At 37.0% G+C, this 14,275-nt stretch overlaps 2 protein-coding genes across 2 annotated transcripts; both read left to right on the top strand.

The window, feature by feature from the left end:
• Positions 1-1,012: 1,012 nt before the first annotated feature.
• On the top strand, positions 1,013-3,198 carry LOC149090899 (uncharacterized). Its single transcript, XM_089263630.1, has one exon. The coding sequence runs from the start codon at positions 1,531-1,533 to the stop codon at positions 3,196-3,198; it is 1,668 nt and encodes a 555-aa protein (XP_089119756.1). The 5' UTR covers positions 1,013-1,530.
• Positions 3,199-11,608: 8,410 nt separating this feature from the next.
• LOC149090898 (uncharacterized) lies at positions 11,609-13,941 on the top strand. The gene is made up of 4 exons (XM_089263629.1): positions 11,609-11,734; positions 12,463-13,052; positions 13,484-13,722; positions 13,776-13,941. The coding sequence occupies exons 1-4, from the start codon at positions 11,609-11,611 to the stop codon at positions 13,931-13,933; spliced, it is 1,113 nt and encodes a 370-aa protein (XP_089119755.1). The 3' UTR covers positions 13,934-13,941.
• The last annotated feature ends 334 nt before the right edge of the window (positions 13,942-14,275 follow it).

The following is a 14,275-nucleotide window of genomic DNA, read 5'->3' as shown; positions in this document are numbered from 1 at the left end:
GGACCGGGTGACGACCGGACGCTTGAAAGTGCTGGTGGTCTGTAGTTTCCCGGATAAAATGGAAGATGCAGAGGCACTGCGTTTAATTAAATGCGAATCGGGTGTACTCAGTTGCGCTCGACCCGAACGATCAGACATGGAGTTCTGCTAAGATAGCGCATTATGCAAATCTTGGACTGGAAAAAATTGCCTCGACTCTCTTCTATGCCAAAGCTATAGTCCTAGCCTAGGACTCACAAAATTCCAAAAGATACATTTATTCTTTAAATTAACGTTAACTAGTCCATTACATTTTCAGTGCTTGTTCTTAACTAGCTGTTGCTTCAAGTTTTTCTCTTTTACGTGTTTTCGGGTATTTATATATATGCATGTGCATGTGTATGGTATATAGTTTGCATGTATTAAAAAGGATGAAAAAAAAACTACATAATATTAAAAAAAAAATAATTTGATATAATTAAATAAAAAGGGTTACCAATATAATAATATAATAAAAAATGTTTAAATCATGTTTTAGGCATTTGGGGAATATACATATATGTAAAAATTTTGAAATATAGTTTTTAATTATATTTTTTATTTCATTCTTTATTTACATTTTACGGAAGCTCGTCGCCCTGATCAAGAATATATATACTTTGTGGAGTATGCCACGGCTCCTTCTGCCTGTTACATACTTTTTACAAAACCATTATACCCTGATTCCCATCACAATTGGAATATAAACATATATATATATATATATATATATATATATATATATATATATATATATATATATATATATATATATATATATATATATATATATATATATATATATATATATATATATTTATATATACATATATTGTTCAGGCATGAACATATGAATATACGATGATCGTATACATGCCTCCGACGCACTCAGCGACTAGCAGGTAGTGCGCTGTGATAGCGATAAGGGCCACATGTACGGACTGCATAAATATACAAATGAAGACCAACCCTTGCAACCCCAGAGTCAGATTACGAAGGAGACGAGCGCTGAGCCTTACAAACTCAGCGATAGGATAAGAATAGCTAATAGACCAACGCGGAGTCTTACACACTCAGCGATAAGATAAGAATATGTAATAGCCCAATGCTGAGCCTTACACACTCAGCAATAGATACATTAGATTTAAGGGTTGAAATTATACATGAGTCTGGGTATATAAACCCAGGCTCAGAATAATAAAGATCAATACGAAACTAAACACCATCTTAGTCAAGTGTATTCGTTCATGGTCCTTCGAGCCGGATGAAGTATTTTTAATACTTCAATGCAGTCCACAAGGAAAAGTGTTTGTGTTTAGTACAAAGTGAAGTGCTAAATAATAGTAGATTTGTGCATTGGCTTACCAACCCAAGCTGTGAGTCGAGGCACAGCAAGATCAACCTAGTGATCAAAACAAAAAAACCTCCAACGGGAAAAGCCAATGGATCTACAATAAACACACAACTGTGTCGTCAATCATCAATATTTAACAAGAAATATTTGATGGCATAATGGCAGAATTCAGGACCAAAGTTGCCGATCACGCCATAGACACAGGCCAACTTCATAGCTGGGCAACGATACCGGAAACATCAACGCAAGAGATGTTTTTATTCGGTTGGTCGAGCCCAATGGTGAAGTTGCTTAACCTTTTGGGCATAAGAGTTCAAAGAGTATGGCTGCACATTGAAGAAGTGCAGGCCAACATTGAGCTCAGCAACCAGGAGGATGCTCTAGACAGCAAAGAAACGCTAGAGTTCCTCTGGAATAAAGTCCAGTCAACGCTTACCGATTTGGAGGATAAATATGATAAGCGTGTCCATGAAATCGATGGCATAGACGCACTGGAAGTCAAAGTGTACACAGTGTCTAAAAAGCTGGAAAGAAAAATAAGTGCACTGCAAAACATAAAAGAAGACACTCCAAAGCGACAGAGACCAACACTTCCTTACTTTAATGGAAGTCCTAAGGCGTGGCCGACGTTCTTTGAGCAGTTCACCAAAATAATCCACAACAGAAAGGATATCAGCGACAAAACGAAACTGCTATACTTGCAAATGTATGTCAAAGGAGAAGATGTACAAATGATAAGCAATTTCGCAATGGGAAAAGGTAACTATAAGTTAGCGTGGGACTGTTTATGCAGACGCTACAAACGTTATTTGCCAGTGGACAAGGAACTGCTGAAGAATGATGATGAAGGCAGTATCCGAAATTACGTGAGCACCTCCGATAACAGTGACGAGGTCACCGCTGATGAGATGCTAGCATCTCAGGCAGCTTTGGATGCAATTGTGTTCAAAAAGTGGGATTTCAACCCGCCGGCAAGCCCCCACATGGGAAGATATATAACTGAATCTACAGAACAAGAAAATAAACTTCAAGTAGTAACAACAAAAACAAAGCAGGGTGAAGACAAGAGATCAATAAAGAAGATCTGGGCTCCACCAACTCCGACATTGGATTCGGAGGGCATAGAAGATGAGGACAAGAATGGAATTTCTGCCACAACTTCGACATCGACGTTGAGTATCGCTGAAGATACATCAACAGATATCCAATTGGAAGTTCGACCAATGGATGATATTTCCACAGTTGGGAGCACGACGGAAGAGCAAACTTCTGCGGAGACTGCAACAGCGGCTGGATGTGCAGCTGAAGAGAACAGTGACAATACCGACTCAAACTCTCCAGTGATGACCACAGCAGCGCTATCAACTATGGAGATTAAAACTGCAAGTACAATTACATCGGAAAGGGATTCAATTGGAAGTAGCAGCAACATTTTAAAGGAAACAACCATAATTACTACAAGCGAATCAATATCTGTTCTAAAGCATCAGGATCAAACGAAGGATATCTACCATTTGGAGGCTTTGGCTTCGGCAACAATGAAACGATTGACAACTTCCTCAACAGATGCACTCAGCTATACTAATGCAACAAATGATGACACCCAAAAACCGCGGAAGTTCTTCAAAGAGGCTCGACTTCACTTGGCATGGGAGCCGCCACCTAAGCAAAAGTCCAAGGTACTGGTGGCACACTCGGTTTATCTGGATGTCACACTCTCTGGGCCCCGCAGAATGTTCAGGCACGAACATAAGGATTGGATTGATGATCATTTCGTCAAGAATATTAACAATTATCAAATTTGTATTTGTCCTGTATATTATTAAGATTTCCACAGACAGCAATTGCGGAAGTTACACACTTGGCCCCCCGCAGAATGTTCAGGCATGAACATATGAATATACGATGATCGTATACATGCCTCCGACGCACTCAGCGACTAGCAGGTAGTGCGCTGTGATAGCGATAAGGGCCACATGTACGGACTGCATAAATATACAAATGAAGACCAACCCTTGCAACCCCAGAGTCAGATTACGAAGGAGACGAGCGCTGAGCCTTACAAACTCAGCGATAGGATAAGAATAGCTAATAGACCAACGCGGAGTCTTACACACTCAGCGATAAGATAAGAATATGTAATAGCCCAATGCTGAGCCTTACACACTCAGCAATAGATACATTAGATTTAAGGGTTGAAATTATACATGAGTCTGGGTATATAAACCCAGGCTCAGAATAATAAAGATCAATACGAAACTAAACACCATCTTAGTCAAGTGTATTCGTTCATATATAATAATAAGACCGACGTTATAGTTTAAATACAAAAAAATTATTTCTTAAATAAAACTTATAACGGAGTACAATTATTCTTACGCGATGTAAGAGTGGTATTAGAGCTATATGGAAACTAAACTGCTGATTGAAAATTTGTTTGTCTTATATAGCTAGAAATGTATATCGATGGTGGCGTGATTTTGGTGAAGTGAGTGTCCTGATCGCTGCCAAAAATTCTGAATATGCAGTTCCCACAAGAAAGGTTTCGATGCGTTGGAGTGCGACTTGTTTATATGAGTGGATGATCGGATGATTTTTTCTAAGCGGACGCATGGGCGATTTGTTTATAAGTGGCCGATTTGTTTATGAGTAGTTGCGATCGTGGCTTTGGTGTTGTGTTTAAGTGTGTGTGAGTGCTGATGGATATATTACTTGCCCATCCTAAAGAGAGTAGCCTGTCCTCAGGCGGAAAATGTAGAATACAATTGTGGTATGGTTTCTAATGGTGAAAGAGTTTCGGGGAGTAGTTGCTCTTCTGGTGTTGAATTACTTGATGTTATGGCTGTTTCATATCTTATGATAATTTTCTTATATATTGTCTTAAATTTAATGATTACAAATAGTGTTAGACTTATAATAGTAATTATAAAAGTTGTAGTGGCTATAATATTGAATTGAATTAGTATATTGCTTTTGTGCAATATCCGTCTTGCTGTCTGTCCGTATGAACTCAGTTTATTTCGCCGCTATTGAAGCTAGAAACTTGAAATTTGAACACATACTCGTGTATAACTCCGATTTATAAAGAGCTAAAATTTTCCTGATCCGCCCACTAGAAGCGTGGCAAATCGGAAAATGCATTTTCCGATATACCAGAAATCATGTTAGTTGAAGAGCTAGATAAATGAAATTTGGTATGTAAATCCACGTTGACCCCCCCAAGTCCAAAAAACTATGGTAGATATATCTACGCCCATTGGGGGCGTGGCAAATCAGATAAAACTGTAATTCTAGGCACTATTGATGCTAGAGCTTGAAATTTGGTATATCTACGCGAGTTGACCTCCCAAGTCCAACAAGCTTTAGTAGATATATGTCCGCGGGGCGTTTGCAAACCGCAAAACTTTATATCTTCTACAGTTTAAGAGCTAAAAGCTTCAAATTTGGATAGTTGAGCTACTGGTAACGTCCTCTATCGATGCCCCAATAAATAATTGTCACGCCTCTTTGTGGGCGTGGCATATCGAAAAATACCCTATAATTTTCACATTTTTTGAGCGTAAGCATTCAAATTTCGCATTTACCGTTACCGTTAGCTCTTTCTAAGAACTGGCGAAATATGAGGTGTCTACGGCCACTAGGGGCGTGGCAATCGGCATTTGTACTATCAAATTGCGACATTTTTATGCTTGAGCTACCTATGTATGCACTTGTATATACAAATAGGCTTAATAGGCATTGATAACACGGAAGGAAAGATTTTTATAAAATTTGAAAGTAAAATTTAAGTATTTAAACAAGAAAGAAAGCTCTAGTCGAGACTGCTCGACTACGAGATCCCCTGAACCCTACAAGCAACTGATATTTCAATAATAATTAGAAAAAACACACGCACACACACACACACTCGCATATACAGGCGATTGCGCTTGGGTTGCATTGCAATGTTGGCAATATTATGAGAACTTATTTGTTGAATAATTTAATTTCTAGACGTACGATCATAATGAAACTTTCAGAACGTAATCATGATGTTAAAATGTATGTGTATACCGAAGCACAAGTCTCTAGTATTTGATATACGACTTTTACAAAGATGAGGGTGAGGGGGTGGATTTAGGGGTGAGGGGTAAATTTTAACAAAAACCGAAATTGTATAAAATACATCTTTATATACATTTTAAATTTGGAGCTTGAAAGATGTAGGAGATAAAATATTTTTAGTGATCTTCGATAAGGTTTTTTATCGATAAAAAAGTATCGGAATGAGTTATCGTTTTTTAGTGATAAACTCGATATCCGCGTGATATATACGGACATTTTAAAAAAAAAGTTGAAGTCTCTAGCTCTTATATCTTCTGAAATCGACGCGTTCATACATACGGACAGACGGACGGACGGACGGACAGGGTTAAATCGACTCAGCTTGTCGCCCTGATCAAGAATATATATACTTTGTGGGGTCTGCCACGCCTCCTTCTGCCTGTTACATACTTTTAACAAAACCATTATACCCTGATTTCCCATTTTCAATGGGTTCAGGGTATAAAAATATAAAAGAAGCTAAAATAACAAAATTTGCAATTTACAAAAAAGAAATCACTATATCTTCAGGTCCGATTTGCCACGCTCCTAGTAGGCGTGGACATAAAATTTGTTTATCAGTCATTATAGAATTATAGCATTAGCTCACGTGCAAAATTTTAACGTTCTAGCTTTAGAACTTTAGGAGAAACAGTTTTATCTGATTTGCCACGCCCCCAATGGGCGTAGATATATCCACCATAGCTTTTTGGACTTGGGGGGTCAACGTGGATCTACATACCAAATTTCAACTATCTAGTTCTTCAACTAACATAATTTCTGGTATATCGGAAAATGCATTTTCCGATTTGCCACGCTTCTAGTGGGCGGATCAGGAAAATTGTAGCACTTTATAAATCGGAGTTATACACGAGTATGTGTTCAAATTTCAAGTTTCTGGCTTCAATAGCGGCGAAATAAACTGCGTTCATACGGACAGACGGACGGACAGCAAGACGGACATTGCACAAAAGCAATATACTAATTCACTTCGTGAATGAGTATAAAGAGGGACAAGAGCCGGAACTGATGGCGGTCTTGTGCGCACGCCTCGTTCCAAGCATGTGAACGCGATGCCGTTGTCGTACCATGATGCTTTCGCAAAGAATTGGTGCCGTTGAGAATGAATTGAGCATGCCCGGAGTACTCAGGGAGGATCTTCCGGTGGCGAATGAGATGAAAGCGAAGCGAGGATAGTGGAGGTGAACCCAAGGAGCGGCCACCAGGTAATAAAACGTTCGAATCGAATATTGAAGGTGAGCCCGGAGATGGCCCGCCAAAGAGAGAAATGCTAGAGACAGTGCAAAGAGGATGCACGAAATATTATTGACCCCATATGTCAAGGGCTTGAAACAAAGCATGGAATAAATTTTAAGTTGGATGGAACCAAATGCAAGTCTGTTCTTAAACACGTGGCAGCGAGTGTTAGACTTGAAATAAAACAAAACAGTAAAAATCGCTTATTATCTTTAAAAATTGATAGTGCAACGCATCTTGGGAGAAATATTTTTGGCATCAGTGCACAATTCATAAGCAAAAATGAAATAAAATCACAAGTGGAACTTAAAGGAGCTGACACCAGCAAATCTAAAAATCTTGCTAAGGAAATTATTTCTGTTTTAGAAAAGTACGAAATATATCTGAGCCAAATCGTATCAATAACATCGGATAATGGGGCCAATGTGTTAAAAACTTCAAATATTTTGTCACAAATTAACACAAGCGATGAAGATTTTGACAAAACTTTTATTATGAGAATATTGAGTACGCAAGACAAATTGATAATTTTGAAAAAACCGAAAACATCTTTGTCGCTGATATACAAATATGCCAATGTGCAGCCCACACTGCACCGCTTTGTGCACTTGATGTTATTGAACACACAGTTATAAAAAAGTGTTTATTTCAATGCCGCAACCTTACAAGATACATTTGAAAGTATTCAAACGGCTACCGTGATTTATTTGAAATTAAAAATTTTCAATTACCTCAATTGGATTGTCCTACAAGATGGGGATCAACATTCAACATGGTTGAAAAACCTAACAACGCAAAAAGTATATTAAATCAAATCGAAATTGTGGAAAATCAGACAGAAGAAGAACATTTTGAAGCAAATGACGCTTTATGGGATTTTATGGAGTCCTATATACAATGATGGCTCCACTACAAAAGGCAATAGTTCAGTTCCAAGCAGAGCAGTTACATTACGGAAATTTTTATGCTGTTTGGCTAACTTGCAAGCTAGCCAGACATTTTATCGACATACTTTTCAAATAAGGATTCAAAAATTTATATAATTGCAAACAATCTTCTTTAAAGTATGGAAGCACGAACCAAAACATTAGTGTCAAACGTGGGCTTCGACGCTTGCCTTTATTTGGACCCCAGATTCCATAATATTATAGACAATTTACAAAAAGAAAGAGCACTCGATTTTTTAGTTGCCAGTGTGAAAGCGAATACAGATGTTTTATGTTTCTGGAAATACATAAAGTCAACCGATCCCGAACGTTATGCCCTAAGCAAAGTATGTTTTGCTATACCGCCAACTCAAGTAAGTATTTGTGTTTGAATGAATAAAAACAATATATACATTTCTTTACATTTGCAGGTTACCATAGAGCGTTTTCCTCGTTGAAACTGGTGCTGTCCGATAATCGAAATAGATTAAGTCATGAGACTTTGGAGAACATACTTTTAGTTCGGCTTAATTCGAATCATTTAGATAGTGCTATTGATAATTTAAGCTTGTTTGAAAATGAAGATTAGTAGATATTCATGTAGAAGAAGTTCATTTTAAGCATTATTTTCAATTTCGTGACTGAAATAGGTTTTCTTAAAATTTTTTTTAATGTCTTCACTATAGTTTCTAATTTAGTAACTACATAAAATGTTTTTTATTGTATGATTTCTTTAACTACACAATTTATGCCTACGTTAATATTACATCGACCAAAAATTGCAGTAAAAACACACAAAAAAGATCTTCTGCTGCTCATACCGCTCTAGCACATATGTTTTATTCCTATTTCGCTCTGTTATCATCTTGCTATGTTCTCATCTGGCTCTGTTCTCATCTTCCTATGATTTCATCTCGCTCTCTGTTTTCAGCTATCGCTTTCGCTATCCGTTTTCAGCTACCGCTACGGCAGAGCGTAGCACATCATTTCGTAGAGCAGAGCATAAACTTTTTTTGTTAGGCTACGGCTCTGCTACGGCTCTCGACAAAAACGAGAGCGGTAGCGAGAGCAAAACGAAAAACTACGGAGTAGCGTAGCATTTTCAATCGCTGGGCATATGTATGTAGACATAGAGGAGGACGAGAATCGCCGCTGTGACTCCACGCGAGTGGCGTTTCGCTATACTCCCGGGGCCGTGGAGAATAGGCGTCGGCTGGCGGAATCGATTAGTAGTAGATTAGTAGTAAGCGAACAATGAATCTGGGTTTACTTCCGTACTTCCGTCGAATTGTACATACATATATACGCTGGCAATTATAATCCGCCATATTCCCTTGTATATACATACATACATATATATGTATGAATTAATTTTACGTCTTATTCACCGATTACATTCCTATATATATATCCGTAAATATTTAGACACTTAATAAGCTGTTCAAATTTCTTTGCACGAGCAACTCTTTTACGCTTTACTAAAATACAATACACATTATCCTTTACGTTTTGTAGTAAACGTCCGCACTCATTGTCACCCTACATGAAAATTGAATTGCTATTCCACTGCGATTTCATACACACTGTATTCATATACATATACCATTTCGTGTACATAAGTACACTATACACAGGTTCACACCTTATTTCGTGCAGCAGCATAGTAAAACTTTAAAACCGTATTCCCGCTAAACCAGTAAAGAAATCCAAAATATTTAAATGAGATCTTATTTATTGGTTATTCATTATGTATTAACGTTTTCAGTTTCAGCAAAGAATTGGTGCCGTTGAGAATGAATTGAGCATGCCCGGAGTACTCAGGGAGGATCTTCCGGTGGCGAATGAGATGAAAGCGAAGCGAGGATAGTGGAGGTGAACCCAAGGAGCGGCCACCAGGGAATAAAACGTTCGAATCGAATATTGAAGGTGAGCCCGGAGATGGCCCGCCAAAGAGAGAAATGCTAGAGACAGTGCAAAGAGGATGCACGAAATATTATTGACCCCATATGTCAAGGGCTTGAAACAAAGCATGGAATAAATTTTAAGTTGGATGGAACCAAATGCAAGTCTGTTCTTAAACACGTGGCAGCGAGTGTTAGACTTGAAATAAAACAAAACAGTAAAAATCGCTTATTATCTTTAAAAATTGATAGTGCAACGCATCTTGGGAGAAATATTTTTGGCATCAGTGCACAATTCATAAGCAAAAATGAAATAAAATCACAAGTGGAACTTAAAGGAGCTGACACCAGCAAATCTAAAAATCTTGCTAAGGAAATTATTTCTGTTTTAGAAAAGTACGAAATATATCTGAGCCAAATCGTATCAATAACATCGGATAATGGGGCCAATGTGTTAAAAACTTCAAATATTTTGTCACAAATTAACACAAGCGATGAAGATTTTGACAAAACTTTTATTATGAGAATATTGAGTACGCAAGACAAATTGATAATTTTGAAAAAACCGAAAACATCTTTGTCGCTGATATACAAATATGCCAATGTGCAGCCCACACTGCACCGCTTTGTGCACTTGATGTTATTGAACACACAGTTATAAAAAAGTGTTTATTTCAATGCCGCAACCTTACAAGATACATTTGAAAGTATTCAAACGGCTACCGTGATTTATTTGAAATTAAAAATTTTCAATTACCTCAATTGGATTGTCCTACAAGATGGGGATCAACATTCAACATGGTTGAAAAACCTAACAACGCAAAAAGTATATTAAATCAAATCGAAATTGTGGAAAATCAGACAGAAGAAGAACATTTTGAAGCAAATGACGCTTTATGGGATTTTATGGAGTCCTATATACAATGATGGCTCCACTACAAAAGGCAATAGTTCAGTTCCAAGCAGAGCAGTTACATTACGGAAATTTTTATGCTGTTTGGCTAACTTGCAAGCTAGCCAGACATTTTATCGACATACTTTTCAAATAAGGATTCAAAAATTTATATAATTGCAAACAATCTTCTTTAAAGTATGGAAGCACGGACCAAAACATTAGTGTCAAACGTGGGCTTCGACGCTTGCCTTTATTTGGACCCCAGATTCCATAATATTATAGACAATTTACAAAAAGAAAGAGCACTCGATTTTTTAGTTGCCAGTGTGAAAGCGAATACAGATGTTTTATGTTTCTGGAAATACATAAAGTCAACCGATCCCGAACGTTATGCCCTAAGCAAAGTATGTTTTGCTATACCGCCAACTCAAGTAAGTATTTGTGTTTGAATGAATAAAAACAATATATACATTTCTTTACATTTGCAGGTTACCATAGAGCGTTTTCCTCGTTGAAACTGGTGCTGTCCGATAATCGAAATAGATTAAGTCATGAGACTTTGGAGAACATACTTTTAGTTCGGCTTAATTCGAATCATTTAGATAGTGCTATTGATAATTTAAGCTTGTTTGAAAATGAAGATTAGTAGATATTCATGTAGAATAAGTTCATTTTAAGCATTATTTTCAATTTCGTGACTGAAATAGGTTTTCTTAAAATTTTTTTTAATGTCTTCACTATAGTTTCTAATTTAGTAACTACATAAAATGTTTTTTATTGTATGATTTCTTTAACTACACAATTTATGCCTACGTTAATATTACATCGACCAAAAATTGCAGTAAAAACACACAAAAAAGATCTTCTGCTGCTCATACCGCTCTAGCACATATGTTTTATTCCTATTTCGCTCTGTTATCATCTTGCTATGTTCTCATCTGGCTCTGTTCTCATCTTCCTATGATTTCATCTCGCTCTCTGTTTTCAGCTATCGCTTTCGCTATCCGTTTTCAGCTACCGCTACGGCAGAGCGTAGCACATCATTTCGTAGAGCAGAGCATAAACTTTTTTTGTTAGGCTACGGCTCTGCTACGGCTCTCGACAAAAACGAGAGCGGTAGCGAGAGCAAAACGAAAAACTACGGAGTAGCGTAGCATTTTCAATCGCTGGGCATATGTATGTAGACATAGAGGAGGACGAGAATCGCCGCTGTGACTCCACGCGAGTGGCGTTTCGCTATACTCCCGGGGCCGTGGAGAATAGGCGTCGGCTGGCGGAATCGATTAGTAGTAGATTAGTAGTAAGCGAACAATGAATCTGGGTTTACTTCCGTACTTCCGTCGAATTGTACATACATATATACGCTGGCAATTATAATCCGCCATATTCCCTTGTATATACATACATACATATATATGTATGAATTAATTTTACGTCTTATTCACCGATTACATTCCTATATATATATCCGTAAATATTTAGACACTTAATAAGCTGTTCAAATTTCTTTGCACGAGCAACTCTTTTACGCTTTACTAAAATACAATACACATTATCCTTTACGTTTTGTAGTAAACGTCCGCACTCATTGTCACCCTACATGAAAATTGAATTGCTATTCCACTGCGATTTCATACACACTGTATTCATATACATATACCATTTCGTGTACATAAGTACACTATACACAGGTTCACACCTTATTTCGTGCAGCAGCATAGTAAAACTTTAAAACCGTATTCCCGCTAAACCAGTAAAGAAATCCAAAATATTTAAATGAGATCTTATTTATTGGTTATTCATTATGTATTAACGTTTTCAGTTTCAGCAAAGAATTGGTGCCGTTGAGAATGAATTGAGCATGCCCGGAGTACTCAGGGAGGATCTTCCGGTGGCGAATGAGATGAAAGCGAAGCGAGGATAGTGGAGGTGAACCCAAGGAGCGGCCACCAGGGAATAAAACGTTCGAATCGAATATTGAAGGTGAGCCCGGAGATGGCCCGCCAAAGAGAGAAATGCTAGAGACAGTGCAAAGAGGATGCACGAAATATTATTGACCCCATATGTCAAGGGCTTGAAACAAAGCATGGAATAAATTTTAAGTTGGATGGAACCAAATGCAAGTCTGTTCTTAAACACGTGGCAGCGAGTGTTAGACTTGAAATAAAACAAAACAGTAAAAATCGCTTATTATCTTTAAAAATTGATAGTGCAACGCATCTTGGGAGAAATATTTTTGGCATCAGTGCACAATTCATAAGCAAAAATGAAATAAAATCACAAGTGGAACTTAAAGGAGCTGACACCAGCAAATCTAAAAATCTTGCTAAGGAAATTATTTCTGTTTTAGAAAAGTACGAAATATATCTGAGCCAAATCGTATCAATAACATCGGATAATGGGGCCAATGTGTTAAAAACTTCAAATATTTTGTCACAAATTAACACAAGCGATGAAGATTTTGACAAAACTTTTATTATGAGAATATTGAGTACGCAAGACAAATTGATAATTTTGAAAAAACCGAAAACATCTTTGTCGCTGATATACAAATATGCCAATGTGCAGCCCACACTGCACCGCTTTGTGCACTTGATGTTATTGAACACACAGTTATAAAAAAGTGTTTATTTCAATGCCGCAACCTTACAAGATACATTTGAAAGTATTCAAACGGCTACCGTGATTTATTTGAAATTAAAAATTTTCAATTACCTCAATTGGATTGTCCTACAAGATGGGGATCAACATTCAACATGGTTGAAAAACCTAACAACGCAAAAAGTATATTAAATCAAATCGAAATTGTGGAAAATCAGACAGAAGAAGAACATTTTGAAGCAAATGACGCTTTATGGGATTTTATGGAGTCCTATATACAATGATGGCTCCACTACAAAAGGCAATAGTTCAGTTCCAAGCAGAGCAGTTACATTACGGAAATTTTTATGCTGTTTGGCTAACTTGCAAGCTAGCCAGACATTTTATCGACATACTTTTCAAATAAGGATTCAAAAATTTATATAATTGCAAACAATCTTCTTTAAAGTATGGAAGCACGGACCAAAACATTAGTGTCAAACGTGGGCTTCGACGCTTGCCTTTATTTGGACCCCAGATTCCATAATATTATAGACAATTTACAAAAAGAAAGAGCACTCGATTTTTTAGTTGCCAGTGTGAAAGCGAATACAGATGTTTTATGTTTCTGGAAATACATAAAGTCAACCGATCCCGAACGTTATGCCCTAAGCAAAGTATGTTTTGCTATACCGCCAACTCAAGTAAGTATTTGTGTTTGAATGAATAAAAACAATATATACATTTCTTTACATTTGCAGGTTACCATAGAGCGTTTTCCTCGTTGAAACTGGTGCTGTCCGATAATCGAAATAGATTAAGTCATGAGACTTTGGAGAACATACTTTTAGTTCGGCTTAATTCGAATCATTTAGATAGTGCTATTGATAATTTAAGCTTGTTTGAAAATGAAGATTAGTAGATATTCATGTAGAATAAGTTCATTTTAAGCATTATTTTCAATTTCGTGACTGAAATAGGTTTTCTTAAAATTTTTTTTAATGTCTTCACTATAGTTTCTAATTTAGTAACTACATAAAATGTTTTTTATTGTATGATTTCTTTAACTACACAATTTATGCCTACGTTAATATTACATCGACCAAAAATTGCAGTAAAAACACACAAAAAAGATCTTCTGCTGCTCATACCGCTCTAGCACATATGTTTTATTCTTATTTCGCTCTGTTATCATCTTGCTATGTTCTCATCTGGCTCTGTTCTCATCTTCCTATGATTTCATCTCGCTCTCTGTTTTCAG

Source organism: Drosophila navojoa, chromosome X (genome assembly GCF_054131105.1).
Source record: "Drosophila navojoa isolate 15081-1374.11 chromosome X, UAZ_NAV_1.0, whole genome shotgun sequence".
Classification (NCBI taxonomy): domain Eukaryota; kingdom Metazoa; phylum Arthropoda; class Insecta; order Diptera; family Drosophilidae; genus Drosophila; species Drosophila navojoa.
This window is presented reverse-complemented; position numbering and strand designations above follow the sequence as displayed.

Coding starts and splice junctions, on each gene's coding strand:
- LOC149090899 (XM_089263630.1), top strand. CDS start 1,531: ATGGCAGAATTCAGGACCAAAGTTGCCGATCACGCCATAGACACAGGC.
- LOC149090898 (XM_089263629.1), top strand. CDS start 11,609: ATGTATGTAGACATAGAGGAGGACGAGAATCGCCGCTGTGACTCCACG. Junction 11,735..12,462: donor CGATTAGTAGTAGATTAGTA/GTAAGCGAACAA, acceptor TGCTAGAGACAG/TGCAAAGAGGATGCACGAAA. Junction 13,053..13,483: donor TTATTGAACACACAGTTATA/AAAAAGTGTTTA, acceptor TCTTCTTTAAAG/TATGGAAGCACGGACCAAAA.